Here is a 21,312-nt window from a genome sequence, read left to right on the forward strand (position 1 = left end):
GTTCTGGTGCTTTGGAAAATAATTTGACACACACCCCTTCTTTGTGGCACCCCCTCAAATACTGGAATACGGCTATCACGTCGCCTTTAATTCTTTTCTTTAGACTAGCCCAGGGGTCTTCAAACTTCACAGCTTTAAGACTTGTGGACTTCAACTCAAAAGAACTCAAGGTAAACCTCACCAAACTTGATTGCAGGAAATACAACTTCATCAACAGAGTGGTCAATGTCTGGAATACTCTACCTGACTGTGGTTTTTTCTCTCCAAAAACTTTAACCTTAGACTGTCTACTATTGACTTCCCCCCTTTCCTAAGAGGTCTGTAGGGGGTGCGCATAAGCGCCTATGGTCCCTTGTCTTATTGTTTCTTTTTTATTTTTCTTATTTGTATCCATTTCATGTATTCATAACTATGTTTATACTTATACCTGTTATCTTGTAAGCGACTGACAAATCAAATAAATAAATCAAATAAATAAATTCCTGAGCTAACATGACTGGAGGAGGAATTCTGGGAGTTGAAGTGCACAAGTCTTAAAGCTGTCAAGTTTGAAGACCCCTGGACTAGCCAGACCCATTTTCCTGCAGCAGTTCTTCATAGGTTTTTAGCCTCCAGGCCTTTGATCCTCTTAGTTGCTCTTCTTTGCCCATTCTGGGCGTTGAACCGCAAGTCTCTTGGGGTTCCAGAAACACCTGTTGAAGGGGTGGGAGAGGGAGGCACCCTGGACCACCTTTCCGACCCACGCACTGACCCCCCCCCTCCCCCTAGACGAGAACCGGGGGTGTATCCAGAAGCCCCTCTTTCTTTCCAAGAGCCGAGCGGTGCGACGGAGAACCGGAGGTGAGGGCTCCACCGGCGCGCTCGGCAACCCCACCCCTCTTCCCCTCCGGCCAATCGGCGTCCGAGCGGCCTCTAACGGGCTGGGGGCGTGGCCTGCGCGCCTCTCTCGCGCGCTCCCCCTCCCCCGCGGCGGTTGAGTGACAGGCGGGCGCTGAGGAGCGGCGAGGACGGCGAGCGCCCCCCGCCTGTGCGACGAGGCGGCCCTGACGGGGCAGCGCGGCCCGCCCGGTTCCCCTTCTGGCTCGCTCCGACGACCCCCAAGACCCCCAACGCCACCACGACTACCACCACCACGGCGGCGGCGGCGGGGTCCGGGCTCCTCACCCGCCCCCGATGACTGCGGCAAACGGCGGAGGCGCCCACGACGACTTCGACTTCAGGCTCATCTTCGGGGAGGAAGACGGCGACCCGCCGGGGCCTGTCGCCGCCACCGCCGCCTGCTCCTCCACAGCAGCAGGTGTGCCTCCCCCAGCCCTCCGCCTTGCAGGCCTTTGGGGAAGGAGTCGGGACTCCCAACGCCCATGCCGCGCAGCCGGAGGGACGCCCCAAAACTCCCATGCTCCGCAGCCAGGCCTGGGGCGGGAGGGGGCGGACCGGGGAGGAAGAGGGAGAGCTGCTTCCTTTCCCCCTCCCCTTCCTCCCTCCCCTCCACACACTGCCTGCCTCGCGGGAGCGCTGACGCGCGTTCAGACGTCCGAGGGGGTTTTGCGCGTCAGGCGGATGCGGGATGTGTGTGGAGAGAGAAGCCTGACGCGCAAAACCCCCTTGGACGTCTGAACCTCCCGCTCCCCGACCTCTCCGGGCTGCCCCGGAGCCTCCTTGCTGGGGCCATATGGCTGCCCTCGGAAGGGCCCCCTCGGAGCAGCCCCCCCCCCCGTGGCCGAGGAGACCCTGACCCTGTTTTGGGTTTGCTGACAGCCGTCTGAAACCTCCCCCTCCGTTTGCCGCCTGGTGGGGGGGGTGACAGCCTGAACTTTATCCTTTGGTTAAGGGGCTGGAGTCCTCCCCCCCCCCCCTTTGGCTTGGCTTGGCTTGGTTTTTTCCTTCTCTTGGCTCCCTTAGAGAGCCAGGATCCCTTTCCAAAGAGTAAGGGAAGGAGGTTCCTTTTTTAAAGCTGAGATCCTGCAACTGGTGCTAGCCTGGAGTTATATCAAATTGCAGGGCAATATTTTGTGTTTTTGTTTTTCATTAGAAATCTCCCAATAGGACAAGGGAAGCATTTGGGACTTGGCAGGAAAGGGTTAATATATATAAACACACACACACACACACATATATATATATGCTCTCTCTCTCTCTGTATATATATAAGAATATATATATGTATGTGTGTGTGTTTATATATATATTAACCCTTTCCACACACATACACATACACACATATATATATATATATATACAGAGAGAGAGAGCATATATATATGTATGTATGTATGTATGTATGTATATGTGTGTGTGTTTATATATATTAACCCTTTTATATATATTAACCCTTTCCCATCAAGTTTCATCTCTCTCTCTCTCTCTCTCTCTCTCTCTCTGTGTGTGTGTGTGTGTGTGTGTGTGTGTGTGTATATATATATATATATATATATATATATATATATATATATATATATATATATATATATATATATATATATATTCTTAAGTTTTCTGGTACTTACATGTATGGTATTCAGCTTTGTTCAGGTATTTTCCCACGTCATTGTAGTTGTGCTTTTAAAGTTGTAGCAACGTTTCGGCAGAATCTCATCTGCCATCATCAGGCTTCTGTATTGTGTTCGTTCGAACACACACACACACACACACACACACACACATATATGTTTTCTTAAGTTTTCGTGGGTACTTACATGTATGGTATTCAGCTTTGTTCGGGTATTTTCCCACGTCATTGTAGTTGTGCTTTTAAAGTTGTAGCAACGTTTCGGCAAAATCTCATCTGCAGATGAGATTCTGCCAAACGTTGCTAACTAAAAGCACAACTACAATGACGTGGAAAATACCAACAAAGCTGAATACACCACACACACACACATATATATATATACATACATACATACATACATACATACATACACACGGTATTCAGCTTTGTTCGGGTATTTTCCCACATCATTATAGTTATATATATTATATATATTATATATATATTTTCCAGGTTAAATAGCTCGTGGTTCAGTTTCCATCAGTTATTCCTTGCCTGACCTTAGGGTGCCTTGGAAAATAGCTTGATCCCCTCCTCTCTATGGCAGCCCCTCAAATATGAGGCTTACATCCAACATGCATTTAGAATATGACCGGCTTTCCGACTTAGGCATAGTCTGGACCACTTTCAGAAAGGGTTAATATATAAAAAGTTTTTAAAAAAATAAAAGGGAGTGAGTGTTATTTCGAACATGCATTTAAAACCTGATGGATTTTCTGACTTAGGTATAGTTGGGACTCTTTCTGAAAAGGTTAATATATAAATATATAATATACATAAACAAAACAAGGGGATGAGGATTATTTCTGTTATGTATTTAAATCTGATGCATTTTCCAGATGGACTTCTGGATGGTTTGGGACTCAGTCATAAAAGGATGGATGTGTATTCAGATGTTTTGATTTGATGATGTGCGACATGGACACTTTTGAACCACCTGGAGAGATGTTCTCTGCTATTTAGAATTTTTAGGGGCAGAAAATGCACCTTTCTGGAGTTCAGTGGGCTTCATAAGAGACGATTGGGCTCTTCCTGATAATACTACTGTTTTACAGAACCTACTAAATTGCCTTAAACTAAACCAGGTTATCGATTCTTCTTATTTGGAATTGTAACAGATAATTGGGAAGGGATGGCTCACGTCTTTTCCTATTCTTATCATCAGAGGTCCTCTTAATTGTCGAGGATTGAATTTAGTACCAAATCAAATCTGCTTAGTATTGGTCGGAGGTTTTTTGGGGGCCAGCAACCTGAACTTTAAAAAGACTAGAATGGAGTGGATAATGAACTAGGATAAATTCTGATTCTTTTTAGTTGCAAGTTGTCTCTCTATCATTCACATATGCAAAATCTGGTAATACATTACTAGGGCGCTAGATAAAAACAACAGTTTTTTTAAAGTCAGACTTGGCACCTGGTGATTTCATGAACACCAGATGATTTTCTTGGCAAGAGTAAGGAAGTGGTAGCAGATTTCAAATGATTTACCTAAGCTCTCAAGCAAGATTTTAATTGGAGATCCTGCAGCTGGCTTTTCTCTGAGCAGTTGATGCTGGTGTGAATTTATATCAAGTTGCACTGCAATATTTTCATTAGAAACTTCAAAACCAGATGTCTATTGGCTTTAGAATATGGTCAGTGAATGATGTGAATTGCTGGAAACTTACTTGGTAGAGATGGGTCTGGTTTTTGGAAGCATTTTATTGTAGATAATGGACGTGGGTTCCTGATGTAATTGTGTGTGTGTGTGTGTGTGTGTGGTCTTGGCAGCTCTAAACAAGCAAAGACTGGAATTAACAGAGAGCAGGGGAGATCTGCCTGCTCACATCCATTAAGCCTTTTCAAGGCTTAAGATGGCATACAGAAATAAGTGATTAAAAGCCTATATATATAAAATCAGAGATTTGTGTTACTAAGGAAAAAAGAAAACAAAAGCCTGGAGACATTGTCCAAAGCTAAATGCCTCGTCTGGGCCTTGTGGAAGTGTACGACCATGTGGTCATTTATTGCCTGGCTGTGAAGTATAGGAGTGTACAAGAGCCTGGAAGAGCAGGGAATAGATATCTGCATATTGAATCAGCTGTCCCAAAAATTTGGTATTACATCTGTTGTTCCCTCTGCCCATCCCAATAAATGGGAAGTGGCGTGTCAGGGATGCAGAAACTTTAAAATGCTTTTTAAAAAGTCACAACATAATTTCAGTAGTACCACATGCCTGTTAATTATAGTAAAGACCTACCTTATACTGTAGAAAATAAACACAAGTGTATAAAAGAGTTGGGGTTGACATTATTTTACTGGGGACCTCCCTGCCAGATTTACAGGCTCGTGAGGCAGATTTATTTTTAGAGAATGGCTTAGTGTAAAATGTAGAAATAGCCTTGTGTTTCAGAAGCAATTTTTGACAAGTCTGTTAATTACTATAGTATAAGATTGTAATCTTATTGCTGACCTTAGAAATATTGAAGCTTTTTTAAGAATTAAAAATTGTTCAGAATGAAAAAAAAATATTGTGTAATATATGCATTACTTCGCAGAAACTTTGCTAAAAAATGTTTGCACTTTTCTTGAGCATCCAATACTTGAAAAAAATCTTGAACAGATCCTTGTTAGTTTTACACAGCACATTAATGATGTGTTTCTAAAGAAGAAAATAGTGCTTTTAATAGGGTTTGAGATCTTCTGATTTAAATAACTATTGTGCCCTTAAAATATTCCCTGGATACCTGCAGAAAGCAAATAAGATAAAAGATTTTATTAACAGAGAACACAAATGTAAGATACTTTCTGATTAAAAAATTAATCAATGTTTCACTAGGGTTCTAAGCAAAGTCAAAAGCTGCAGTTTGAGAATGTCAATTCAGCCATGCTTGAATGAAATAGCAATAAAAGTATATGGATTTTTTATTGCCAATCAGACTGAGTTAAGATAAAAATTAAGATAAAATAGATAAGGTCGAGATAAAATATATTTCATTTCTCAAGACCTTTTCCTGTATTAGTAGCATTTGTTAGAATACTTTTCTGAGTGGTTTACTTGTTATACTTGTCTCATGCATTTTACATCTTGCTGTATAACTACGTAGTTTCTTGCTTGGCCAATGTACATTTATTTCTAACTTAGTATATATGGTCAACATTCCTTCCTTGGCAGTTATTGACATAATGTCCCCCTTCAAGGGATGATGTTGAAACCAGCCTTTAATTCCTGTGTTTATATATTTGTACCAATTACTGTATTGCAGGCGTCTGCTTTAAATAGCCTGACCCGTAACTATGGTTAGTGATGTGATTGCCCCATCATCTTCATGCTTGAGTTATTTTGTAATATCCCCTAGCATTTTTAAAGAATTTGAGAGGTTGTATCCCCTCTTGCTATTCAGTTTTACTCATGTCACAAATGTTCTTCTCATCAAATTTTGTCTTGTTAGCTTAATCTTATTTTTAATATTTTTTCTCATTTTTCTAGAGTGTACCTGCTGAGTATGTGGACAGGAAGTGCGCATTGGAAAGGAACTTGTGGGAATAAGCAAAGTTAAGATGTATCTGGATGGAAGTCATTACAGAAAACTGAACTGTTTTGGTACTCATGAGTTTCAGAATAAGTAACAATCAGAAAAACTCTAGAATTTGGTAATTTTATTTCCAGCACAGACTGGCTGTCCAAAGGACACAGAATTAAATTCATATGAAAGTACAATTGAATTAGGAAGAAAGGACTTATGATTCCTGGGTGCTGTAACCAGGATTTTAGATTCCATCCTGCAAATAAAAAGACATGAAATAAGTTGCATATAGTAATATTATAAGCCCATAGAAAGGCAATCTACAGTACTCTAGCCACTGATAACTATTACTGTAGCTGAGGCTACCAAGCCTTGTGTGTTACTTTGTTCTTGCTAAATGTATGTTCTTCTCGGATGTGTACATATTGGATGTGAAATTTATATTGCTGCTAAAATCAGGTAGCTCTCCTAGTCCATCAGTTGAAATTTCAAAGTTATGAAGTGTAGAAAGTGCCCCATTTCCACCAGTGCTGATGCATATATATTCAAAATGGGTTTATCAAGACATTTTGCAAAATTCAAGCTATAATTTATTGTAGTTGAATCTGTGCACTGGTTTTCTTCATGCAGCTATTTGACTTACAATTCTAATCTTGTTGCAGATGTATATTTATCGGCTTGATTTTTTTTAAATCTAAAAGTCCTTTGCATTTAAGTCTAAATGACAGTTTAACAGAACTAACAAAAGTATATTTATTCATTTTAGGTTTTGTTATATAAAGCTTCTTGGGATTCTGAAAGCACGGGAGATTTCTCATGTTGTGCTAAATCAAAACAAATCTGCAACAATTGCTGTCAGAACAATTTGTATTTTTAATAAGTACCTGAAATAGCATATTAAATTAAACTGGGCAAATTGTGCTATCTGAAACTGAAGCATCAAAAGGATCTCTCATTTAGAATGGAGTATGAGCCATGTAAATGGATTGCATTATTCACTCTATTGCTCCACCTTAGATATAACTTCAGCTGAGAGAGAAGAAAATAGCTTCTACTGTATTTAATCGAAATTGCTTTCTTCTTCATAGGGATCATATTTGGTTCTAGATGGAGTTGTGCTGCCATTATCAGTTTTTAAAAAGCTATTACTGTGCAGAGCAGATGTATCACTGAATGAATGTTGTTTTTTATTATTTCCTCTTTGCCTCTATGCCATACACTGAAATCTGAAGTATTTATAGTTTTAAGAACATACCGTAATTCTATTGGTACTAATTTAGACAAGAACTAGGTGGAGCCTCTTACTGTTGGAACTCATATTCACAAGTGCCACATTTTAAATATATTCTGGACATTTCTGAAAGGTGGTCGCTTTTTGCATGATTGTTAGAAGGATCGAGATTATTGATGATTTTAAACTCTTTTGTCTTAATGGTTTATTGATAAAACAGTGTTGTTTATTAAATGGAGATTAGATATTTTCAGCCAAGGCAGTACAAGAAACTTAAACCGTCTTTGGTTTGAATGATTCTCTCTAAAGGCTTGAATGCCTTTCCCCTGTACCAACAGAATAAAGGGTTGCTGTTAAAAGTTTATTAAGTTAAAAGAGCCAGTTTATTCTAGTGGTTAAGGCACCAGGCTAGAAAGCAGGAGACCATGAATAGTTCAAGTCCTGCCTTATCTATCAAAGCCAGTGTGGTGACTTTGGGTTAGTCATTCTCCATCAAGCATAGGAAGAGAATATATTGCGACTGAAGGCTGGAGTGTAGCAGGCACATGACTTTGTGTTTCCTGCTTTATAACTTTTAATGCTGATCATTTTTGTTTAGATGGGGAGTATCCATTATTTTGTACAGCTATTCTTTTATGTAATGATTTGATATTTAGCTGCCTAGATGACATACAAATAAAGTAAATAAATTCATTTTTATTGATTTTTTTTAATCCCGCCTGTATTATGTTTACAAATATATATCCATCACATCTTTCTCCTATTTTCTCCAGAACAACCACCCTGTGAGGTGGGCTTATCGTTTATAACACTGAATAATTGGTACCATTCCAATAGTTTCACTGCTTATCCCACTTCTATTTTCTGAAAAAAAATAGAGAAAAAAATGGTTGCAAAAGTCATGGTGAGCAAAAATTAAAGCAACAGAGAAAGACAGTTGGCATATTTGATATTGAGGTTGCTGATAGGCACAAATATGTGAATTGATCTTGAGAAAGGACTGCATACATGAAAAGTGGTGTCTGCAAAGTTTGATGTTTATCAAACTTTACAAGATTATTCAAGATAACCATGGCTTTATAGAAATTTGATGTAAAAAACTGAGAAAGTTTCTGAATCATTTTTAAAATCAGCTTGCTGGAGAAGAACTGAGCTTCAGATGAGAAGAGTTCGTGTCTAAATTCCTGAGCAGGTTCTAAAGATGTAGTTATTTTATTCAATAACCTTCCCGCCTGTCGTTTGCAGAATATGTCACAAATAAACAGTTTGGGAGTTTTTCACTTCTCCAGTAGCATCTTCAGTGAGTTTATAGAAAACAAAATGTAACCATTTTGTTAGCATCTTTGTAACTGAAGTAACACATTCATTCTAAAGAATATGTTGTGTGTACAGCCTAGTGCAGTATTTTCATTCCATTGTGGTGCTTTTTAGATACATTTTAACCAATGGCTATTGTTGTGGTGACTGCATAGAACTTGGCCACTTTATCAAAATCCATTTGCAAGTTATTCAGTTATTGTAGCCTTATAGGATTATCTTTATCTTTTCTTAAGAAAATCTGAGACTCATCAGCTACAGCCAGATAAGTGGTGATAAGCTACGAATAAAACAAAAAACTTGACTATCTATGAACATATGGGTGGCCTATGAATCATGGTCAGAAGCCATTGCCTATGTCCTTTTACCCAGTGTAATTTGCTTTCCTCTCAAATACTGAATTTAGTGAAAGGTTTTAAATATCAACATATTATATAGCAATAACTTTTTTTTAAAAAAAAAAAGTTCGCATCATAATGATTTAGGATTTTTTTGGTTAGGATCAGAGTATTTTTACTTCTAGTATTATGAAGCCTTTATTAAATAATAAAGTCACCTCAGTGAGATGGATGGCATAGAAGTTTAATAATACATACTTACATGCATAATCAGTAATACGGTTATGTATGTATAAAATGGAAGACATGGATCTGTCTCCTTCGTTGTCACAGCTGTTTTGTGTATCAAGCTGAATTAGCATCTCACATCTGGGTATCTAGTTAACTAGCACAATATAACTCTGGCTTCCTTCGTAAAAATGAAAAAAGCTTGATGTTATTTTGATATTGGATTAATGCAGATACTGGGTGTAGTCCTTGACTTGCAACCATCCATTCAGCAATCATTTGAAGTTACAACAGCACTGAAACAAAGTGACTTACAACCAGTCCTCGTACTTACGATCTTCATAGCATCCCCATAGTTATGTGATCAAAATGTGGGTGCTTGGCAACTGGCAAATATTTATGATGGTTGCAGTATCTTGGAGTCACGTGAACACTATTGTAACCTTCCCAGCTGCTTTTGACAGTCAGTGGGGGAATCCAGATTCACATAACTGCTGTGGTTCACTTAACGACCATGGCAAAAAAAGGTTGTAAACTGGGTGCGACTCACTTAACAAACATTTTGCTTAGCAACAGCAGTTCTAATCTCAATTGTGGCTGTGAGTTGAAGACTGCTAGTTACTGTACTAGTGGTTAGATTTCAGCGATGGCCTTTGTGAAGGATTTTGAACTGGAGACATAGCAAGTTATAGGTGGGCTCATTTACCCCACCTTGACCCATGCCATTGCTAGATTCAGTCTTAATGCCAAGTGAGCTCACAGTTATAGTACCGGCTGGTTTTTATAGTGATATTACTGTGCTCGATCCTGGATTATTTTTTAGCCTCTCTGCTATTTCTCATTTTTTTTTATCTATTGCTATTTTAATGTTTTGAACACTATTGCAGACTCCAGGCTTTTTATTGAATCCATAATTGTTTGGAATCCATAATTGTGCTGTCTCCCAACGCAACGAGTAGAAGCGTTCCAAGATCCAAACGTCTTAAAAGAGCAAGGTTCTGATAACACAATGTTTTAATCTCCATCTGTTTCCCTTTTCTTTTTCTTTTCCAGATCTTGAACCTGATGACTGTGCATCTTTATGCATTTTCAGCGTCGACCACTCGTCATCGGTAAACCATCCCATTTGTATCCCATGTCATGGATTTCAAACACACCCTTCTCCTTTGTCTTCGCCTGCAAAATTGCAGTGTCACAAAAGCTACGAAGGAACATGTGAAATACCGGATTCTAAGTACAGTCCACTTGGTGGGCCTAAGCCTTTTGAATGTCCTAGTATTCAGATTACATCTATCTCTCCAAACTGTCATCATGGAATAGAAGCCAGTGAAAATGAGTTGCACACGAACGGCCCTCAAAATGAATACATGGAAAGGCCTTCAAGGGACCACTTGTATCTTCCTCTTGAGCCATCTTACCGAGAATCATCCCTCAGCCCAAGTCCTGCCAGCAGCATCTCCTCTCGGAGCTGGTTCTCAGATGCTTCCTCTTGTGAGTCAGTCTCTCATATTTACGATGACGTGGATTCGGAACTGAATGAAGCTGCTGCTCGCTTTACCCTCGGGTCACCCTTGGCATCTCCTGGAGGATCTCCAAGAGGCTGCCCAGTTGACGATCCTTGGCAACAATCATACGGATTTGGGCATGCCTTGTCACCAAGACAGTCTCCTTGTCATTCTCCTAGGACTAGTATCACAGATGAGAATTGGCTTAGCCCAAGACCAACTTCTAGGCCATCCTCAAGGCCTACCTCACCATGTGGGAAGCGCCGACATTCAAGTGCTGAAATCTGTTACATCGGTTCCCTTTCTCCTCATCACTCTCCCGCTCCATCACCAGGACATTCTCCCAGGGGGAGTATTACGGAAGACACGTGGTTGAATTCTTCCCTCCATGGCCTCAGTCCCGGCCTTTCAGCTTTCCAGTGTTGCGGAGATACTGACATCCCTCTTAAAACAAGGAAGACCTCGGAGGATCAAACTGCAATTATTTCTGGGAAAGCGGAACTTTGTGCGGAAGACCTGGGCAATCTGTCCCCGTCCCTTGAAACTGCAATAGATGATAGCTCTGCCTCCCAGCATATGTTAAAAAAAGATTTGCCTGGTGACCAATTTCTTTCTGTTCCTTCACATTTTACCTGGAATAAACCAAAGCCGGGCCATACTCCTATATTTCGGTAAGTAGATTTAAGGATAATGAAATTAGATTTTTCTATCTTCTGCCTTTCTATTGGTACACAACGTGATGAATATCGCTAGTCCTGGACTCATAACCATTCAGCAACCATTCAAAATTTACAGCGGCGCTGAAAAAAAGTGAATTGCAGCCAGTCCTCGCACTTACAACCATTGCAGGCTCTCCATGGCCATGAGATCAGAATTTGGGCACTTGGCAATGAATATATATTTACAGTGGCTGTAGTGTCCCAGGTCATGTGATCACCATTTGTGAACTTCCCAGCTGGCTTCCAAGACACAAAGTCAATGGGAAAGTGAGATTCACTTAGCAGTCACATGATTTATATAACAATTGCAGTGATTCACTTAATAGCTGTGGCATCTTCTGCAGGACTATATATAAAAGGCTTTCATTTGCTTTCCTTATTAATCAGTCTATTGCTGTGCTTTGACAACTAGATACCCTGTGGTCATTCTTACAGTGGTCTCATGAAAGAAGCCAATTCCAAAGAATTGTCTATGATCTTGGCTCTTTTTCTATGTAAGCCATAGTTACAGTTAACTATATTTTTTTAGATTTGGAAGCAACTCTTGTTATCTGAAATGGAAGGGTTTTTCCATTTGGTGTATGTGTGTGTATGGACGTTGTTGAATGGGGAAGATTTTCATGAGCCCAAGATTATTATTTTTTGCAGAGTTATTAAACTAACAGTAAAATAATTTAAAAGAGTTTTTATACTTTTGTTGCAAGGTATCTTCCAGAAACTTTAGGATGCAATTCCTGCAATCCCCAAGAAGTTTGGTTATTTATGTGAACGTACTCTTGCATGGAAATCATTTAGATCTCTAACTTTAGCATTTTAAAATAAGCTAAGAACCTACCTTTAAATTGTAATAATTTGTGATCAAGATAGTCACAGGGTTTCTTTGAAATATATTAAATTGTCACCTGCAGAGAGATAAGCAAAAAATTGTGGGTGTCCTCATATTTATCAGACATATGTATATTTAATAAATGCAGTATTTAAAACAAATTAATTGTTACTAATTGATTGATTGATTAACATTGACTCATAGTGACTCATAGTGACTACATATATAGATTTTCCCCAGGAATTTTCTAGTTAATTATTGTCATTCATATAAGGTCTTAAGTGTGAAATAGGATGAGTAGCCATTTGATCTTAAATAAGGTTAAATGTGTTTGCTAATTCTCTCTAGGATAAGCTGGGTTAGTGACCCCCATCTTAAAATAGTATATGAAAGCTTCTTAGAAATCTGACTCTTTGTTTTAGCCTCTCTGGAGTGAGAATACACTAAGACAGCATGCTTAGCATTCTGGTTAATACTTTCTTAACTTGAAAATAAGTAGCAGGCAAAAGCAATAATTGCTGAGTGTTGTATTTTTAGCTTTACTTATCAGTTTTTCTCACTTCTTTACATGGTTCGTTCTTGTGAAATTCTGTATTTGGATGCTTGGGTCGTATGGTAGGAGGAAATATAGGTGGCTGCACCTTTCTTCAAACAATTGGTTTCTGTTCCTTGGAAACAATAGAATATACTGTATTTTAATAAGAGGTGCAATCAGAGTTACACTGCTGTCACACTGAAGGCCAGGAAGCATCTCCAGTGCTGCTTCCTTTTTTTTTTTTTAATCTAGGAAATTACTTTCCCAGAAATAAATTCAGGGAACTTTTATTGCTCACTTTCAGATCTTAAAACCCATTCATTCACACACCTCCATGGCATGTTAACTTTAATATGATTCATTAACCATAGGCTGTGAACATACTCTTACCCTAGTTCAGTTGTTTGTTATATTGGTATCAAGTATTGGGCATATAGTTAAGGATAGGATATTTTTGGGGTAAATTGATCAGCCTCTCTTGTAATGATTAAATGTTTGTACTGTGTTTAAACACAAGTCTTCAGAAACATTTCAGAAAGTAAGAAAAGTTGAAAAAAAATACATTAAAAGTCAAAGCAATTTTGTGGAATTCCTATGTATATAAGTTTTTTTAGCCTTAAAAATAAGAACACTGATATCAATATAAAAGCGGAGTCGAGAAAGATGCAAACAGTAATTAACATCCATTTAGGTCATAGTTACAAGAAGGAAAATTTTGCAGTGTCCCATTGTTTGTGAAAAAACTGAAGGTGAAAGGAAGTTGGTTTCTGCAGCAAAGCAGTGATCTGAAATATACCTTCAAGCAGAAATACTTAAAAGAAATAAGGGTTTTAAGAGGCCTCCACAGTTCTCAAACTTGAATATAATTAAAAGTCTTTGTGGAGATCTCAAGCATGTAGGTAGACCCAGGAATATTTCTAAGCTATAAAATTTCTACTAATAAAGAGTGGGGAAAAATAAATAACAATAATTTTAAGAGAAGAATAGAAAGGCTATAAGGAAACTATAGGAAATATTTGGAAACTATTATTTCTGAGAAAGGAGGCATTAGAAAACTGCTGGCTAAAAGGGGTTCAAAACTTTTACATGGGCCATTATATTGCATGCCATAGAAACTATTTCTTATTTTGAACTTCGAAACATATAAATAGTAAGCTTGCATTCAAATTTGCTAAAAGATGTCAGGTTTTACTTGAACATATAGACGCTGTGGAAACATTACTCAGGGGTTCCTTGAAACATATAATTTTACCAGATGCCCTTCAAACTTGCATAATATTGTAATTGGGATTGTTAAATGCTATTTGTGTAAAAGGAATATTAAAATCAAGGCTAGTGCAGATAAATCAAAACTTTGCATTGGTGTCTTCACAGATGTTAGGGGAGTATTCTTTTCTATTTTTTTTTCAAGATGTTTTCTTTTTTATCTTCTGCTCTAGTTTCTGTTCACATAAATAGCTGCTGATTTTTGTTTCATGCTTGTTCTAACTATACTTGTTTTGCCTGTTTTCTTCCTTCATTTTACTGTTGTTACAATCCACCAACGTTTCCCAAATCTTGGCAACTCTAAGTTTTAAAGTATGGAATTCAACTCTCAAAATTCCCCAGCAGCTGGGAAATAGCGGAGTTGGGAAATACTGTTGTGTGTGATTAGAGATATTCAGGCTATGGAGATTACATGATAGTGAAGATTAGGGACTGAGAATCTATTTTTTTAAGATATTAAAGCCTGTCTTGAGTTGATCTTGATTCCTGGTGACTACATGAAATTTCTTGGCAACAATATGAAAGGGATTTGCCATTGCCTACCTCTATAAAGTTTATCTTTCTGTGCTCTCCCTTCCACTTTCCTTCCAACTTCAGGTAATCCTTTTGCCTGCTAGATTCTTTCTACCAAATTAGCCTTTGCTCTTGTAGTGTTCATTTTGTAATGTCCTTTGTAATGTCCTCTTGCATATGTGGATTTATGATCCTGTATATCTTCTGCATCCAAAACGTATATAGGAATCTTATCAGAAATGTAGCTAGAATCTATATTTAATATAAATATATATACATTTACATATTTAATAACTTTTACTTGCTGCAGTAAAAAAGATTCAAGGTAGCTTACAGAACATCCATAAGAGAATACATTAAAATATCCACGGAGCAAATCACTCCATCCCCCATCAAAACAATTCTACCTAAAACTTAAAACAATAACCAATATTTTAATTTCATCCAGTCCAAAGAGAAACCAAATAGTTGATTTCCAATAGCTTATGGAAAGCTAGTTTAGGAGTTGATTACATTTCTGAGATGCATTCGAGAATGCAGGTCGTATCCTCTCTATAGAGAATCAAATTCCTAAGATGCCAATGAGATGGACTCCCCCCCTCACTCCCCCCTCCATGCCAAACAGCCAAGAGACACCCTCTAAATACATAGTGAAGAACATTCATAGATGACTTAAAGACCTTAAACATCACATGGGAAGATGCTTAAATATTCTTCCAAAACCGGGTGCCCAATAATGCTAAGAAAGAAAGAAAAAAATTGAGAATGCAAGAACATTAACAGAAAAACAACAACTGTGAGCCTCCATTTTCCTTAGTTCATAAAGATCTGTGACCATGAGTGTCAAAAAATGCGCTGAGTGGTTGAAAGCAGCTAGGGAACATAGACCTTACTTCATTTCCCGTCTTTAAAGGTCAGAAACCTTTTGTCCAAACACCCTTTAGAGAAACAACCCCCCAAAAAAATGGGATACTCAACCCTTTGGCCTTTTCCAAGGCCTTATAAACCTGGCTATTCGCCCCAGGTGAAACAAACCTTATTTTTCTTTTTAAAATTTATAATAATAAGAATTTTTTTTTTATTTTTTTTTTTTTTTTTTTTTTTTGTTTTTTTAAATGGGGGGGTTTTGCTTTTCGAGTTTTTTTTACCTACCCAAGGCGCTGTTTTTTCCCCCCCCAAATATATCCTTTTTTTTTTTTTCTTTTTTTTTTTTTTTTTTATTACCCCAAACCCGGGAAGGCCATATATTTTTGGACCACTCTATTCTATCCAAATATAGTACCAGGGATATCAAGAAACTGATAGACAGATAGTAACTGATATGTTTGGGTTCAACTTCAACCAATCACAGGCTGCAGATTCTGAGTCAAAGCATTGTCAGCATCCCTGGTGTAGCATAATGGGATATACCAGCATACTGATGATACCATAACTTTTTAATTGATGGATGACCTACTTCAGGTGGCTTTGTGTCCATATTAAAGAAGTGACAAAACTCAGAGCTCTCTCCTCCTCCTAACCACAATTAGGAACTGGGCATCCAAGGAAGAACTAAACTATGATGAGGCAGTGCCTCCAATCTGTATTTGGGAGGTAATTCTAATTATTTTAATGAACACAACTAATTGACATGGGTAAGAAGGTTCCGTAACTCTAGTGAGCCCAATGTCAGTAGGAATGAGCTTCTAGTGAGATCACACTTGATGTTAGTATTCTAAGGAGAGGAGTGAAGTTTAAAGTAATCCATCAGGGGTGTGGATGAATGGCAAATCACTTTTGAATTCTTATCAAGAAAACTGTGGGCATGACTTAGACACGTGAACATGTTTGTGTGGCAGATGATGAGATCCTCAGAATGTGTTGCCCAACTTAGTGAGTACATTGACACTTCTGGTTCTGGAAATGATGATACAGTTAAAACAAAGTTGCGGTGAGATTTGCTCCCTGCTGGTAATGGTACTAAAAGAGGAATCCCTCCCATAATATTTGAAGATAGAATGAAAGTAAAAAGAAGTTAGGAAACATAAAATTGTCACAGTGGAACCGACACATATTAAATTAAATTAAAAAGAAGAAAATGAGAGAAATGTTTTAAGAACAAAGAAATCAGAGGTAAACTGTCAGCTAATGAGATTAATTATTGCAGCGGTTTATGTATGGAAATAAGATTGAAGGAACATAGAAAAACTGTATTGAAGTGCTTTACAAACAGGAGTATAGAATGACAAGCATTTGTAGACAGAGCTATGTCCACTAGAAGTGAAGTATGAGAGACAGTAAGCCAGCTGTCAAACAGAAAAGCATCAAGCACAGATAAAGCCTTCTGTTTAAAACTGCAGCCTGCAGGCCAAAAAAAGAAAAGAAAAGAGGGAGGCTATAGCATCTTTATATGAGAGAATATAGAACAGGATTGTTTAACAATTGCAGTAGGACAAAAAAAGAAATAGTATATATAAGTGGAATGGCTCGCCTTCAGAAGTTGTGGATGCTGCATCACTGGAGGCTTTTAAGAGGTGACTTTTGAGCAACCTGTCTGAAATGGTACAGGATTTTTGCTTGAGCAGAGGGTTGGACTAGAAGACCTCTGAGGTCCCTTCCAACTCTGATGCTCTATGTTCTATATATCCGAACCAAGAAAGAAAGGAAAGGAAAGAGAATGGAAATGACTAAACCATAGCTCTTATTCTTTGGAAAATGTTGTTCTCAGAAAACGTTCTGGTACACAGCTCTGGACAGTTGTGGTTTCAGCACGGGCCCAGTGCCATGTTAATTGTGAAGGTGTTGGGCTGTAAGGGAGGAGGCCCATATCCAAGTTCATCCTCAGTCATGAAAAGGCACTGAGTGGCTTTGAGGTCATGTCTGTCTCTCTCAACAACTTGCCTCCCTGTCGTCTCATTAGAGGGTACCAATTTTTAAAAAGCGCTTTAAATCATAAGAGCAAGTAAGTTCATTTTAACGAACGTATAAGACTTAACATGGTGGAGAGAATGCCAGACTTGAGCTTTCACAAAAGAAATGGTCTTATCTGAAGCCACCATTTGCCTCATCTCCGGCAGAAGGTATCTGAAACTTGATGGGCTTAGAGATGAAAACCGGCAGTTTCAGTTGTACTCAAAAACAATGGGAGAGTTGCAGTTTAAAACATGCTGCAGAATTGAACATTTCCCCTTAGACTCAGAAGCCAGCGTCCATAGTTTTTGCATGCAAAGCAATAAAATACATAAACTCTCCATTGGGTATTTTTATATGTATTCTCTTTGAACACAGTGGTGGAATTTTGAAAGTATCTGTGCATATGTGACATTTTATTTCTGTTAGTTCTGTGTGTTGGAGGATATCTACTGTTCTGTTAGGATTCTGTTCAAATGCACAGACTGTGTTGATAGCCAGACTATCGTTGCCACATTCTTGGTTTATTCCATTCACCTAATTCTGGAGTTTCACATAACAGAACTATCACCATAAGGTTAGGTTCATACCATACCATAAGCGCACCAGCATGCCTACCGTCCCTGTCTTACTGTCCCCGTTTATCTGTACTTACTCCCTTGTTCTTGTTTATGTTCATACTTATACTTGTTATCTTGTACATGTTTGATGAACAAATAAATAAAAATAAAATACCAAAGGCTACCCTCCTCATATCCTGTAAAATTAAAACTAACCAAGCTTAGTGTGCTACTCCTCTGCTGTTGAGAAGTCTGGTTTTTGACTCCCTGTAAAGCTGTCAACATTTTTTCTTTTCTCCTTTTCCTCCTCTTCACTCCCCAAATATAGAAAGTTCAAAAGAGATTTGCCTGGCGAACATCTTTCTGATGTGCATGATAAGGAAAAGGGAGTACCACAAGTGATATCTAGCAGATGTTCTCCTTTTATCAGAAGCGTGCAAGGAATTAACTGTTATTTACTACTTTAAAAATCGTTAATTGCTCTTTAGTTAAAGAAGAAGAAGAAAGAGTATTGGAAGATACTAGAAAGAAAGAAGAGAAGGAAAGTTTGCAGTGTAAAGACCAAGAAGAGAAAAGGGATTGGGCAACCAGGAAAAAACCAATATTGGCTACTAACTATACAGTTCCTCTAAGTATTCTTTTTGTTAAGGAGATTGAAACCAGTGGTATTTCTTTTATAGTCCATTCAGGCTAGGCTGTTGCAGTTTTCAAATAATCCTTTTAAATAGTACTTCAAATTTTGAGTAAGCAATTCAAATATTTCCTGTGATATTACAATGAAAAACTATTAGTAGCTATGTCTACAGAAAGAAACCTGAACAAAAATTTCATATCTAGATTATTCACCAATAATATATATAAATTAGTCCGCTGTGTTGAGTAAATGTAGCCTACAAATACATTTGTTGACCAAGGGATAAGTGCTCATACAAGTGGAGGACTTTCAAAGTGCCTACTACAAATGCCTTAGAAAAATAAACATTTTAAAGTATATAGATATTAAGAAGTTAAAACACTTACACATTGCTATATTTGTTCACCTTGTGTTTCTTTTAATTCAGTTCCTTATTAGTGGCAAACATATTAACATTTTAAAGTTGTGATAGAACACTGAATCATTAAACATTGGCTTTTGATTTTAAAGCCACGATTAAGTTTTCCTTGATTCTTTATGAAGTAGGAGTTTCTTATATTTCATCCTGTCTATGTTTCCCAGCTGAGTTCTGCAGACATTTTTGTACCATGGTTCCATCCTCTCTGATCACGTATGAAATGGACTTTTATTCAGTTAAAAGTATACCAAAGAGCTAGTTACTACTAAGTTCTTAAAACCTCAACATTTCACTTGGCTAAAGTTTCCAATATCAATAAAAAGCAACCTGGCATTTGACCCTTTAAAATTGGTCCGTTTAAGAAAAACTTCAAAAGTGTGAAAGATCTCACTTGCAACTGATACTGTTTCAGTTTGTTTCTTAACGCTGGCAAACTTTGGCAAAACAACCCTGGCTTAACAAACCTAAAAAAAACTTTCTTTAGTGTTCACGATCGCTTTAGAAATCTTGAGCGGGGAAAAGTTTTGTGGCTGGTCATTCGACCCCCAGATATTTTGCCGAAGCACAGCAAGCTCTCTGCAATCGTTTTGCAATGCCCTGTGGTGCGCAGGGGCTACCCACTAGCCTTTGTAATCAGCTTCTTTCAGTATTAACCATAAGTAACTGAAGTTAAATCTGTCACAGGAAAATGGTACATTGATGTGCAGGTGCAGGCAACTTACTGTTTTTACTCGGTCAAATCATGTCCCTTTTTTTTAAATGAAGGATTTACTGATTAATTTCTTTTTACTAGATGTTATGCGACGGATGCCTGTAGATATAATCTTACTCACCTTTGATTGGTACAATCCATTAGCTAGATATCTAAAAGAACCAGTTCAATAGGTATGTTTTGTTTGTTTTTGCCTAACTTAATGTATCAGTTTCAGGTTAATTACCACTCAATAGTACACCAGCCCATCATTACAGATTTCTCTAATCTTGGGCACAAGAAATATCAATAACAATAAAGCCACATCAATGCAATACCTGGTGGTTATATTAAGAACAGTTCTTTTACCTGTGAAAAGAACCTGGTTCATATTTATTGGCAAATCCTTTTTTGTATCTTTGTTTTGTCACCTTTATTTATTTATTATTTTTTCTTGGCTTTTTAAAAATCTTTTGAAAGTTCTATTCTGCAAGCAGTGGTGAATATTATGTATTACTATTAACACAGCCACTATATCTGTACCACTGCTCTTTTTTCTACTAGTTTGTAAAGCAGATCTTGGATCATTTTTCATATTTCATGCCCTAGCAGTCCAGATGACACTCCTGCTCTCCCCCGCTTTCTTTTTAAAGATATATTCGAAATCCTCTTTGATTTCCCATCTTCTGCAGTTTGGAAAGGGGTGAATGATTGACTAGTTCCTTGATTTGGTAAGAAGTGTGTTAGTAATTCTACTTTTAACCTGGAAAAACTCTCTGGTGATTGCGTTAAACAAGGAGGATATCGCTTAATTTTAGAGGATAAATTTAAATAAACCAGACAACTGTGAAAGCCAAGCTGTACCAGTTTAGGATCTGTTGTGGAAAAAGTTGATCTTGTACAGATTCAGAGTAGATCATTGATAGCCAGTGTCTGCTTATGCTCTAGAAGAAGGGTTATACGTTCATTAGCAGTAGTCTTTCCATTACTTCAGAAATAGGAGTCTTACAACCTAGTCATAAATATTTTGGAATAATACAGAATGTTTCTCAGTGAAGTGACCCTCCGTGTTTATTGTCTTTGTAGTGTGAAAAGTTCTTCAGTAATGATTGTTCCTGCTAACTATCAGACTTTGAATGCAAGCTCATTGTTCGTGTCACACTGTGTTTAAACTGTTTCTTTTAAAAAAAATGGACCTGAAATGTTTATCTCTCTCCTTTGCTAAGGTTGCATTAGGCATTTTCTCGTGTTATCACAGTACAATATGCTTAAATCCTAGCCTGCTAGCTAATCTTTTTATTTTTAATATTTATCTTTCCCTGCAATAAGAATCCTGTGTAGCCGGTGGTAGCTTGATGTTCCATTAACACATGTTTAATGTGTGCACATAACAACAATACTGCAATTCATATTGGATCTTTGTAGAAGGATAGTAAAACTGAATGAAAGGAATTCCACAGATAGCTCACGTTAGTGTGCTCGACAAAGGGCTTAAATGCTTCTGGAAAATTATGAGTTAGGTCATGCAGAGTATCATGCGTGCAGATAGTGCAAGTTTATGAAATATGTCACACTTTTGTAATAG

General features: G+C 38.0%; 1 protein-coding gene across 3 annotated transcripts in view; it reads left to right on the forward strand.

The window, feature by feature from the left end:
* The first annotated feature begins 968 nt into the window (after positions 1-968).
* Positions 969-21,312, forward strand: part of NFATC3 (nuclear factor of activated T cells 3) — a 48,317-nt gene continuing 27,973 nt past the window's right edge. For all 3 annotated transcript variants that reach the window (XR_015750650.1, XM_087971651.1, XM_087971652.1), the window contains exons 1-2: positions 969-1,297; positions 10,225-11,347. Coding sequence is in view for 2 of the 3 variants with exons in the window: in XM_087971651.1 (XP_087827777.1) it covers positions 1,174-1,297; positions 10,225-11,347 (1,247 nt within the window). In the remaining variant the exon portion in view is untranslated. The remainder of the gene's footprint in view (positions 1,298-10,224; positions 11,348-21,312) is intronic.

The sequence above is a fragment of the Notechis scutatus genome, chromosome 9 (genome assembly GCF_049901735.1).
Source record: "Notechis scutatus isolate UNSWTSFEM ecotype Mainland chromosome 9, rNotScu1.2, whole genome shotgun sequence".
NCBI classification, from domain to species: Eukaryota; Metazoa; Chordata; class Lepidosauria; order Squamata; family Elapidae; genus Notechis; species Notechis scutatus.